This window comes from Danio rerio, chromosome 1 (assembly GCF_049306965.1).
Source record: "Danio rerio strain Tuebingen ecotype United States chromosome 1, GRCz12tu, whole genome shotgun sequence".
Lineage (NCBI taxonomy): Eukaryota > Metazoa > Chordata > Actinopteri > Cypriniformes > Danionidae > Danio > Danio rerio.
Genome location: NC_133176.1, coordinates 47,962,766 through 47,975,113, shown reverse-complemented (window position 1 = coordinate 47,975,113; position 12,348 = coordinate 47,962,766). Strand labels below are relative to the sequence as shown.

General features: G+C 35.6%; 3 protein-coding genes across 4 annotated transcripts in view; 2 read left to right on the top strand and 1 right to left on the bottom strand.

Annotated features, from left to right (window-relative positions):
- Positions 1-4,393, bottom strand: part of ssrp1b (structure specific recognition protein 1b) — a 28,695-nt gene extending 24,302 nt beyond the window's left edge. The window contains exons 1-5 of one of the 2 annotated variants that reach the window (XM_001923121.8): positions 4,332-4,393; positions 3,856-3,946; positions 3,584-3,769; positions 3,381-3,486; positions 382-575 (exon numbers count right to left, since the gene is read on the bottom strand). In XM_001923121.8, the coding sequence (XP_001923156.3) occupies positions 382-575; positions 3,381-3,486; positions 3,584-3,769; positions 3,856-3,909 (540 nt within the window). In that variant the 5' untranslated portion in view covers positions 3,910-3,946; positions 4,332-4,393. The remainder of the gene's footprint in view (positions 1-381; positions 576-3,380; positions 3,487-3,583; positions 3,770-3,855; positions 3,947-4,331) is intronic. The other variant, XM_068221595.2, reaches the window with a different exon arrangement.
- A 26-nt stretch (positions 4,394-4,419) lies between these two features.
- On the top strand, positions 4,420-8,301 carry pold4 (DNA polymerase delta 4, accessory subunit). The gene is made up of 5 exons (NM_001256200.1): positions 4,420-4,570; positions 5,493-5,594; positions 5,736-5,825; positions 7,939-8,050; positions 8,154-8,301. Exons 1-5 carry the CDS (start codon positions 4,546-4,548, stop codon positions 8,176-8,178), a joined length of 354 nt encoding a protein of 117 aa, NP_001243129.1. The 5' UTR covers positions 4,420-4,545; the 3' UTR covers positions 8,179-8,301.
- Positions 8,302-11,233: 2,932 nt separating this feature from the next.
- The window catches only part of si:dkey-28b4.8, a 52,401-nt gene continuing 51,286 nt past the window's right edge, over positions 11,234-12,348 (top strand). The window contains exon 1 of the mRNA XM_679135.10: positions 11,234-11,667. The gene's annotated coding sequence lies outside the window, so the exon portion shown is untranslated. The remainder of the gene's footprint in view (positions 11,668-12,348) is intronic.

Here is a 12,348-nt window from a genome sequence, read left to right as displayed (position 1 = left end):
ATGTAAAAAAGAAGAAAAACTAATTCAAAGGGGGGCTAATCTGACTTCAACTTTAATTCTTAGTTATAATTAAAAATGTAGTATTTATTTATTTTTCATGTTTTTATTTTGTCATTTTATATATTGTTTAATTTTTTATCCGTCTAACGGTATATTGAGTAAAAATTATATTTTCCAAATAATATTTCACTAAATGTACGCAAATATTACTTGCATCTTTATAAATGAAATCTTCATACAAGGACCCAATGGTGATGGTTATATTTGGGCATCTCTAATTTTAAGACTAAAAAAGGCTCCTGCTTTAGGGGAATTGATCTCTTGGTAACCTGCGCCATCTGCTGGTCAGTGTTAGACTGGGATGAACATGCACACTCTTACCTCTACCGGGTCTGAACCCTCGTCCCCTGTGGTGGGTGGGACGTAGAAGCGCACCTCCATGAGAGACACCTCTGTGTCATCATTCTGATGAAACTCCACTGTCACCTCATTCTTACCCGTCGTACACTGGGATACACTGGAGAGAGGAATCTCAAATGTAGGGCTGTCATTCACGTCAAAGGAAAGCAACGGCCCTGAAAATACACAGGAGAGCAGTTTAACACATAGATGAGGCCGATTTTTTAAGCTGAGTTTAATAAAATACAAAGCTTGAACATGGTTAGTTATTAACAGTGTTTCATTGTTCGGCCCTGGGGTAACGTTCAGTGCTTGGCTGTATCAGAAGGAAGTAGACCTGTGCCAAATGACGACAGTATATAAATTTTTCTGCTTTAGCAACCCTGACAGAGTTACAGAGGGACAGAGAGCAGCCTTTACTGTTTCTATATAAAGTATTTCATTATATATTGTGGTCAACAGGTCAACAACTTAAAAATGTACCAAACTATGCTTTAAAAATGTATCATTACTATTATAATTGACACACACACACACACACATACATACATATAAATATATATATAGAAATATAGAAATAAATTTTTACTTGCATAGAGCTTGATACTGTAAGCCTCTTTTACTATTTGTTGCATTATAATGAATAAATAAATAATGAATAAATAGGTGGCGCAGTGGGTAGTGCTGTCGCCTCACAGCAAGAAAATCACTGGTTCGACAAACGACTGGGTCAGTTGGAATTTCTGTGTGGAGTTTGCATGTTCACATGGGTTTCTTCCGGGGTACTCTGGTTTCCCCCACAGTCCAGACTCCAAAGACATGCGGTACAGGTGAAATGAATAAGCTAAATTGGCCATAGTGTATGGGTGTGAATAAGAGTGTATGGGTGTTTCCCAATGTTGGGTTGCAGGTGGAAGGGCATCCACCGCATAAAACATATGCTGGATAAGTTGGTGGTTCATTCCACTGTGGCGACCCCAGATTAATAAAAGGACCAAGTCAAAAAAGAAAATGAATAAATGAGCCGATATATCCACTGTCCCATTAAGCAGGGTCTAAAATGAAAACATTTTTGAAAGCAAGGAAAAAACAACAACTATAAATCTAAGCTTTGTAATGGCACTGTTGTTATTAATAATGTAATTACGTTTATTTACACAATGTATATTTATTAAAATTATATTAATTGTATTATTATAAAAATAATATTACTGTTATATACTGTGCAATAGTATCACAATAATATATATTTTATGGACTTATTACATTTTTATAATTAATTGAAAAAAATCTAAAGCAAATTGTAATTACAATTGAAAGTAAAATGCTACACAGAATGCATTGCTTATTTTGTCTTACAATAAAGTCAGCTGGCGAAAAGGCGAGGCGAGAACATCTTGTAAGACATCTTGTATGTCCTGCTCTTAGTGCTCCAACAGCCTGAGTATTTACAACATTTACACTACAACATTATGTATTTACCTTGAATTAGCTACATCATGTTTAATAATATGTATTTTTGTATTTATTACATTTTTATAATTAGTTAAAAAAATCAAACATTTTAATTACAATTACCGATTCACATCACCATACATAACATACAAGAAACCTATTTTTATAGTGTTATTTTGCTTTTGATTATTAAAAAGCTTTAAAGATATGTTCATCGAAAGGTTCTTTGATATGGAGCGAATAATATGCCAAAACAATCTGAATTTTCTTCACTGTTGATGACCCCTGACCTACTTTTTGCTAAATCTGAATTTCACAATCTGATTTTCTGGTTTTAAAATTTAAAATATTGAATTCGATGCTCTGAATTTCTTCATCTTGAAAACTCAAAACTGTATTTTCACAAGCTCAATATCTGCAATCTATAAATTTAGAACGAAAAAATCTGAAGTTTGAAAATACGTCAATAGAAATCTGAAAAAATTCAGTTGTCTTAAATTTCAGATGTTCAATATTCAAGTTAAGAAATTCAAATTCAAACAGTTTAATAGCATTTAATATTAAATTTTATTAAATTACAATTGCTATTGTGATTCAAATTTGCACAATTTAAATTCAGATTGTTTTTCCATATTATTTGCTCCATACTTTTGGAAGACAAACATACTAAAAAACAGTGTTTAAGGTCACTACTGTCACAATCACCAGCGATCTAGACCAACGAATCCTGTCATGCACCTCACACACACCTGTTCCAGTTCTCTGTTGATTACACACACACACACACACACACACACACACTTTTTTGAGTCTTGTTTATCTGTGAGCATTACGACGTGTTTTCTCCCTGTTTAGCCTAGCTGTGTTTTAACCCTTTGTCTCTTTGTTTTGATTCTTTGCTGCTTGTTCCGACCATTCGCCTGTTCTATGACCACGACTCTGGATTCTCTGTATGTATCTGTTTTACCCTGTTGACTGTTGCCTGCCTGACCATTCTAGTAACAAACCTGTTTGTTAAAACAGAGCAATGAAATTTTCACAGTATGTCTGATAATGTTTTCTTCTGGAGAAAATCTTATTTGTTGTATTTTGGCTAGAAGAAAAGCAGTTTTACATTTTTTAAAAACACTTCAAAGACAAAGTTATTAGCCCCTTTAAGCTATTTGTGTCCGATGGTCTACAGAACAAACCATCACTATACAATAACTTGCCTAATTACCCTAACCTGCCTAGTTAACCTAATTGACCTAGTTAAGCCTTTAAATGTCACTTTAAGCTGTATAGAAGTGTCTTACAAATATCTAGTTAAATATTATTTACTGGCATCATGGTAAAGATAAAATAAATCAGTTATTAGAAATGAGTTATTAAAACTATTATGTTTAGAAATGTGTTGAGAAAATCTCTCTGTTAAACAGAAATTGGGGGAAAAAATAAACAGGGGGGCTAATAATTCAGAATGGCTAATAATTCTGACTTTAACTGAATATCTCAGACAAAAAGCGTTGCAACAGGAATGCACTGACCATTAAATTTAGCAGTGCCCCAATTCCAGCCCTTAACACACATGTCTTTCTCTGTTAGCTCCACTTTGTAGTTGTCTTTGAAGTATTCTGAGATCTTCTCAAGGTCCTGCGCAAAAAGAAACGGATGAAAATTTAAGACCTGGAATGAAACAGCGGATCAAACTGAGTGATCAATTGATCTGTAATTTGCATCTCAGACTCACTGCGTCTTTAAAGCCATCATATTTGTAGATGTGGCCAGTGCTGGTCCATAGTTTGATGCCGTGACCCAGACAGACTCTCCTCCACTGGGCCTGAGTGAGTTCAGGGACCGGAATAGTGTCCACCTTCCCGGTCTTACTGTTTTTATACACCACTGTCTGCTTACTGAAGCGCAGGCGGCCGTCATTCTACAAGAAAAGACAGTCGGTCAACTTTATTGAGAGTTTGATAGAAAAACACCTCAAGTTAGAGAACAAAACCTTTTTTAACTCACCCATGAGCCCTTGACCTCCTGATAAATTTCATTGAACTCCAAAGTGTCACTCATGTCAGAGTAGACAGAATGGACCTGTGACGTTTAAAAGCTGCGACAGTTATTAATATACATTATACATTATACAATTTCCACTGCAAATGGCAATATGAATGTGTTATGAATGATAGAAAACTCCCAGTTTACTCTGGTGTCAACAGTAGACTTTTATTATAGGTTGTTTTGGATGTAAAAATCTAGCTTTGTGCTTTAAGAAAAGCTTTTGCGAGTGTTATTATTTTGTGGCTGCACAGCGAGATGATGTCTAATAATAAACAAATAAAGCTAGCAAAGCTGGCGTTCAGGCATCAAACAGCGGCTTTTGTGACGAACGACACGTTTGCAAATTTACAGCAAATTTACAGCAGGCTTAGTACATTTCGAACGCTTTTGTTGCATATGTTATGAAATATGCGAGAAATTTGAATGAGTATTACTGTTATTCGGCGAGAGGATCAAGGCCGAGTCCCGTGAGCGTAGATGTGCGGCGCGCAGGAACGCCTTCGTCATGACGCAATCGCGCAGTGTGCGTGGCTCAGCCCTGCCTATCGAACGTCAGTCTGTTTTGTAAACGATCGAAACACAAAGGGAAAGTTAAAAGGCTTTATTGATGAAGACTGCTGCTGTCAACATTTACAAATAATTTATCATATGACGATATCCTATCAGCGTCCAGGTATGCAATATATTTCAGATATACTTTTTTGACAGTAGTGTTTCAAGCACTGTTGTTCGATGGATCAATAAATAAAGATCGCCTTTACTGGTGATTTTAATGCAATTTATTTAGAAATTAAAATGAAATGCTACACAGAATGCATTGCTTATTTTATGTTTTAGACCGAAAGCATCTAGTAAGATAGTATTTGCATGTCCTGCTCTTTGTGCTCTCACAGCCAGAGTATTTACAACATTATTGACGTTACAACATTATGTATTTACCTCGATTTAACTTGTTGATATATCTTATTATGCTACATCACGTTTAAACTAGGAAGCTAACACGTTAGTTAACATGTACTAACAATGAAAATACTGAAACTGTTGTTTACATGTGCCTTGTACTTACTAAAGTAATAACAGTGAATTATTTATAATTACGCATGATAAACTGATACCAACCCCTTTTCTTAAACATATACTATTATAATAAGTTAAATATAGTTTTTTTTTTGTGTGTGTGTGTGTGTGTGTGTGTAAAAACACTGGAACAAAGACTCTTAAAGGGGATAGTTCACCCCAAAAAAAGAAAATTCTGTCATCATTTACTCATCCTTCACTTGTTCCAAACTTGTTTGAGATTCGTTCTTCTGTTAAACAAAAACAAGATAATCTGAAGAATGTTGAAATAAAAAACAGCCTATGACTTGTTTTTGATAATTTTTCCAACATTCTTCAGAATATCTTCTTTTGTGTGCAACAGAACAAAAGTTTAGGAATTTTCATTCTGTGTGAACTATCTCTTTAATTATTGTATAACTGAAAACACTTTCAAAGTATATATTCATTTTAATGCATTACCATTTATCGATAGTTCATTGATTGAAGTTACATACATACTGTAGCATATGTATTGCTCATTGTTTGCTTTATTTCAGATATGACACCAAAGCGTGGCCTCATCACCGACACCTTTAAGGTTGTGAAGAAGGCAAGGAGAGGAGGCAAGAGAAGCAAGTCTCCTTCACCACCGAAAGCAGGTCAGATAGTATTTTGTTCTGTGTGTTAACATGCATCTTTAAGCAGAAATCATTCCATATCACTATGGTCCTAAAGTGTGCAAATGCTTTAGAGGCACATGCAACCATGTAATGCATTTATAACCTGTTATTACTGCTCAGAGCCTGAACCCCCACAACTGAGTGAAAGAGAAAAAGATATACAGGAGCTGAAGAACTTTGATCTGGATTGGAAGTTTGGACCATGCACAGGTAAACGTCTGTTTTTGATTTTACATTGATTATAATAACGGCAGCATGGTTGCGCAGTGGGTAGCGCTGTCGCTTCACAGCAAGAAGGTCACTGATTCGAGCCTTGGCTTGGCCTGTTGTCATTTCTGTGTGGAATTTGCATGTTTTTTTTTTATTACAAGATTTTAAGCTTTAAATATATATATATATATATATATATATATATATATATATATATATATATATATATATACATTATAAGAGCAAACATTGGCTCATACTTTAGAAATACAAAAGACAGTATAAAATAAAACTAAAAAGAAAGGAGACAAAAAACACACACACAACATCACAAAACATACATCAAAACAAGAGGGGTTATATAACTTAAACCTCAGAGTGGTCAGTAGATTGCTTTTTAGATATTGATTTGTCAAATAAATCAAGAAATTGACTCCAAGTAGCCAAATATTTTCTGATGAAGCTAGTCCTTAAAAATCTGAGTCTCTCCATCTGAATAACAGACATGATATCAGAAATCCAGTTCTGCAATGAGAGGCGTAAAGGTGATTTCAAATTTATTACACTATATTTGTTTAGCCACCATCATGCCTTGCATTAAAGACTTTTGCATTGTTTGAGAGAGAGAAGATGTGATTTGTGAGAAGTCAAAGATGGCAAGTTCGATATCTGGCAGAAAAGGCCTGCTCTAAGCTCAGCCTTCCAGTTCTGTTTGTCCAGAATCTGTTCAGTAAGGGAAAAATTGGCATGTTCTCCCCGTGTTGCCATGGGTTTCCTCCAGGCTCTCTAGTTTCCCTTACAAGCCCAAAGACATGCGCTATAGGTGAATTGGGTAAGTTAAATTGTCCGTAGTGAATTGGAGTGTATGGGTGCTTCCCAGTGATTGGTTGCTGCTGGAAGGGTATCCACTGTATAAAACATATGCTGGATAAGTTGGCGATCCATTCTGATGTGGTGACCCCAGATTAATAAAGGGACTAAGCTGAAAAGAAAATGAATGAATGAATGAATGAATAAATGATAATAACTATTGATTAACCCTTAAAGGGATATTTCATCCAGTAATGACAATTCTTTAATGTTTTACTCATACTTCTCTTGTTCAAAACCTGATTCAGTTTCAGTCTGCTGTTAAACATAAAAGAAGATTTTTTGAAGAATGTTGAAAACAGGTAACCATTGACTTCCATTGTATTTTTCCCCATACTATGGGAGCCAGTGGTTACCAGGTTTCAACATTGTTGGACAAAATAACTACTTTTGTGTCCAACAGAAAAAAAGGTATGAAGGTTTAAAACTACATAAAGGTGAGCAAACGATTACAGAATTTTTTTGAGAGGTGAACTATCCCTTTAAGGACAGACCTGTTGTGTTCTCTGATGTTTCTTTTGGTTGTAAATGGTCTGGTTGAATCCTCCTGTTTGCATTTTTCAACTTATTTTTAAAACAGCCATGTTCAATAGCTATATTTATGCAGAAAACTGCATCATCCATGATGCTTTACTGAAACCAACAACCTAAACGAATAATTTCATTCAATTCATTTTTATATATATTTTTATTAAATCACTTTATCATTTGCAATGCTTGATGGGATTATAGTTCTCTAATTAAAACAGCTAAAGTAGTTCACTCAAAATGGAAAATCTCTCATTATTTACCCTCTCCTGACTGTCACAAACCTGTTCTTCCTCTTTTTTCTGACAAAATAAGTTATTTAGAAAAATCTTGGAAACAGGTAACCATTGACTTCCCAACTTTGTTTTTCTCTGCTATGGTTGTCTATGGTTACCTGTTTCTAACATTCTTCAAAATGACTTATTTTGTGTTCAGAAAACAGAAACTCATAAATGTTTGGAAACACTTGAGGGTGAGTAAAAAATGTTTATTTTGGGGGGAACTGTCCCTTTAAGTACGTAATCCTTGCCTTTGTTATTATGTCTGATTTGCATACATATCTTTGCTTTACATCAAATTTGGTAGGGCTATGATTCTCATTGTAGTTCATGGCTCATAAAGCTTCAACAAAGACTAAAAAATCCCTAAGGGGAAAATGCGTCCTGGAAAAGTGTATGCGCGCTAATGCACTCAGCATTGTGTGTTTGTGCGTTAGGGATCAGTCGACTGCAGAGATGGGAGAGGGCAGCACTGCATGGGCTGAATCCCCCGCAGGAGATTAAAGACATTTTGCTGAAGGAGGACACTGACCCAGAGTACACACAGAGGTATAACTAACACACGCTCGCATATTCTCTCTCTTCCGTTTACACAGAAACCACAGAAACCGAAACCTTTGTATCTTTAACACTTTGCCTCACTCTGTTTCAGTCTCTGGCGTGACTATCCTTTCTGACAAACAGATGGAGAGTGACAGAAACGGAAGGAAAAAGGAAAATAGTTTTGATATGTTCTGCTATGTTTGCTTTGCTGTTTACTACACTACATTTTATTAAACATTTGTATGCAAAAGCTTTAATTATTGAGTCATTTTATGCTTTACTTTACACACACCATGCTACAGGTGCATAAAGAGATCAGTCACTCATATCACTATATACACTTTTTTAATCCCATGTGAAAAAATACTATAGTCATTTATAGTAAATACTATAGTGTTTTAGCACCATACTACAGTAAATACATGAAATATTTCTATAGTTCTGGTAATCAACACACTACAGTAACATAAAAACCGACCCAATAGTGTAATAAGCTTTCTATAGCTTTAGATAATATATTCATTTTCCTTCAGCTTAGACCCTTATTTATCAAGGAGACCTGATAAGTATTTATCAGTTCACTACAGTTAGTTAGTGTTGTAAATACTATAATATATACACTATACACTAGTTACTTTAGATTACTGTGATATTTTTTCATGTGTGTTGTACTTTTTATATTCTCTGACAGTTTTTTTTATACACTTGAATTGCATTTACATTTTAGGAGTTTTTCATAATCTAAATCACAGAGTGAAAGGCAAAGGGCCATTGAATGTAAACTTCAGTCTATAACGGGGTGTCAAACTCAATTGTTGGAGCGCCACAGCCCTGCAGTGTTAAGTTCCAACCCTGCTTCCACACACCTTCCTGTAGGTATCAAACAAGCCTAAAGCACATAATTAGTTTAATCAGGTGTGTTTGATTTGAGTTGGAACTAAACTATGCAGAGATGCAGCCCTCCAGGAATTGAGTTTGACACATGTGGTTTATAATCACCAATAATTGATCATCTTACACCATTTTGAGACTACATGCCTGTAGCCAGCCTGGTGAAAGAGGCGGTTCTTTTTTGGACATGTCTTGCAGTTATTGGCCTCATTTTCTATTTATTATGAAATTTAAATACTGACTTTTTGTGAGATTTTAAGCACTGTTTTTATTCTTTTGCTGGATTAGTTTGTCAAATGGTCACCTTTTAATGTACCAAAAACATTTTCTAAAGATTTAGAATAAAGAAATATAAAAAATAGGTTACTAAAATGCAAATTCATTACATCATACTGTAAATCACTAGGGGAAAAACAACAATCTGTTAAGGTTTTAAATTAAAAACTAGCCTAGTGCCAGATATTAGGCAAATAACAAACTGGCCAGCACATTCAACTTTTCTCTGCCAGAATTTGTCCATTTGAATAATAATAATAATAATGTAGAGCTTTACATTTTTCCTAAAAAAACATTTTTAAATTCATGGATAACAACAATAGCCTATAAGTAATAAAAGTAACTTTATTTATAAAGCTTTACTACTTTTTATTGGTCTTTTTTTCCAAGTGTAAGGTCCAAGATTTAGAATAAAAGTTACTTGTAAAATGTTTTCTCTGTTTAACAACAATACAGTGGAATTTGACTTTTCTTGCGTCAGTTTCCGCTTGGTGTTAAAGACTTTTTCAATGGGTTAGTTTGATCATTTATGATGGCAATCATGGCATAAAAGTCAAAATAGGACAAATGAGCTCATGTATGGGACTAATTCTGCATCTTTGTCAGTGGAGGGGTGGGTCTTTCGAACCATCCAAACACCCTCAGGCCTAAGCTATTTGTGGTGAATTTCCCTTTTAATATTTGAATGATTATATTCAAGTTGGAAGCATTATTGTCAAACCGATGGATTAATAAAGATCACACTACATTCCTGGTGATGAAAATGTGTATACTAGACATTTTAAATATATTTTTTTACATTCATACACTTGTTTTGGTGCAGCAAGAAGGTCGCTGGTTTGAGCCTTGGCTGGGTCAGTTGGCGTTTCTGTGTGGAGTTTGCATGTTCTCCCCGTGTTCGTGTGGATTTCCTCCGGGTATCTGGTTTCCCCCACAAGTCCAAAAACGTGGTGTAAGAATTGGGAAGGCTAAATTGTTCGTAGTGTATGAGTGTGTGTGAATGAGTGTGTGTGTGGATGTTTCCTAGTGATGGGTTGCGGCTGGATGAGTTGCTGGATAAGTCGGCGGTTCATTCCGCTGTGGCTATCCCATATAAATAAAGGGACTAAGCTGAAAAGAATGAATGAATAAATATTAAATGCTTGGTTGTGTAAAAAGGTTTGATGTATTTAGTCAGTAAATGCTAAATACTGTGCAAGGAGTGGAGAAAAAAGTAAATATTCTGATTAAATATTTTCCAAAAAGTTTTTTAAAATAATCGTTAGTGTTTTTCCCACAGTACAAATTTCTTTGTTCAAAATTTATAAATCAAGTGTTTTAATAGTATAATAGTTTATTAACTTGTAGTAACCTGTTATGGTCAGACATATCATTTATATCTAAAAGATATCCATTCAAAGAATTACAGCATTTTCCTCTAGAGAGTGATATTAATTAGGGGCAGATAATTATGGCACAATTGAAATAGGTCAGATCCCTCTCCATCCATCAGCCTCAAATGTTGTCTTTGATATCCTCCAAATATCGCTTTTAAATCTATATAGTTAATGAATTTAGGCAAAATCTACACGATAATCACCTCGACCTGGTACACTCATGACCTCACTATACACTAGCGCGTCACCAACGCAGCCACAATGTACCTTTTTTTGAGTGACAGATGGACGCGCGGGGGGAGGGGCTGGATTATTGACCCGAGCGAAGTTGTCCCGCCTCCCTACGAAGAAAAACGGTTTCTTATTGGTTTACATCTGCGTCACTTACCATATACGCGCCCAGAGTGGCTTATGTAAATATACATGTTACGGCGTACACTGTCGCACGCAACGGTCACTGGTTAAATGGAAAACCTCAGTGCGTGTTGAAGCCCCGCCCTCCTGCAGCAAGACCGAGTAGGCGGGATTATCAGTAAAAGAACAACGATGATTCGTCCGTTTTGTGCGTCGTGATGAAGTCTTGAGTGCTGATTGGCTGCAGCGCCGTCCATCGATCCCTGAAGCACCTACGGTAATAATGTCGCTCAGTGACCTAGTATTAAATAAAGCGACGGTTATGTAGATAGGAGGTAGCGGCGGATTACAGCATCGACTTTACCGTTTTGAATACTACCGGCGCATTCAGAAAGACTTGACAGCGTCGAACATTCCCTGAAGACGTAAATCATTCACCTTCCAGTGGATGTTTGTTTGAATAATTTCCCGGATCATGCTGAAATCAGAAGGAAAACGCATAGCAGAAAATCATCATCATTCGCCTTGAGCAGCGCTGCAGTGCGATCACTCTCTGCCCCTCTCTCTCTCTTTCTCTCCTATTGGATTTCAACAACAGATCGATCCACAATACCACACCGCATTGGGTTATAACCGGGTTATTCTCTCTTGTCGCGGTTTAGTGGAATAGTTAACAGTATAACGGACGTTATTGGTTGACAGGAGGACTGACTTACAGTTAAACTGGTGAGTAAGGTTGTGGTCGGCATCACGCTGTGTTTGATAATACGGTAAATGGGGAAATATCGACCCCTGTGCCTGCAGGATCAGTCATTTCGAAGGCATCTGATCAGCGGTGTGAACGCGTATTTTGTCCAGTCAGCTGAAAGTCAAACTATAAACAAATGACAGCTTGCGATCTGTCACTATTATGTACGTTACATTAGCATCGCCATTTGCTAGAGCATCAAATTAGCTACGACGCTAAAGCATTTTTACATTTATGTATACATTTATGCATGTATAGTCTCCAAATATGTGTTTTAAGTGATAAATATATGATATGAAATGGTTTACTTAAAAAAAGTCAACATAATAACTGAACTTGCAGGTACAGTAACAGGTGCTTAGTAGTTTCGCCATTTATGAATGTTGGTTATTTTATTTAGCTTAGTTAACATTACATTACGTTTATGTTAGTATTCTTACACTGAATATATATATTTTTTTATCGTCCTCCATTTTTTATAATTACCATTCAAGAAAAAAAAACATATACAAAGACACAATAGGAACAAAGAGACAAAATTGGTTACATAAATAGAATAAAATAAATTACACAGTCATTATGCACATCTGTCTAGTTTGTTTACACTAATTAACATTAGAAAAGTGCCTGTCAACATCAACATGAACAGTTGAAACACA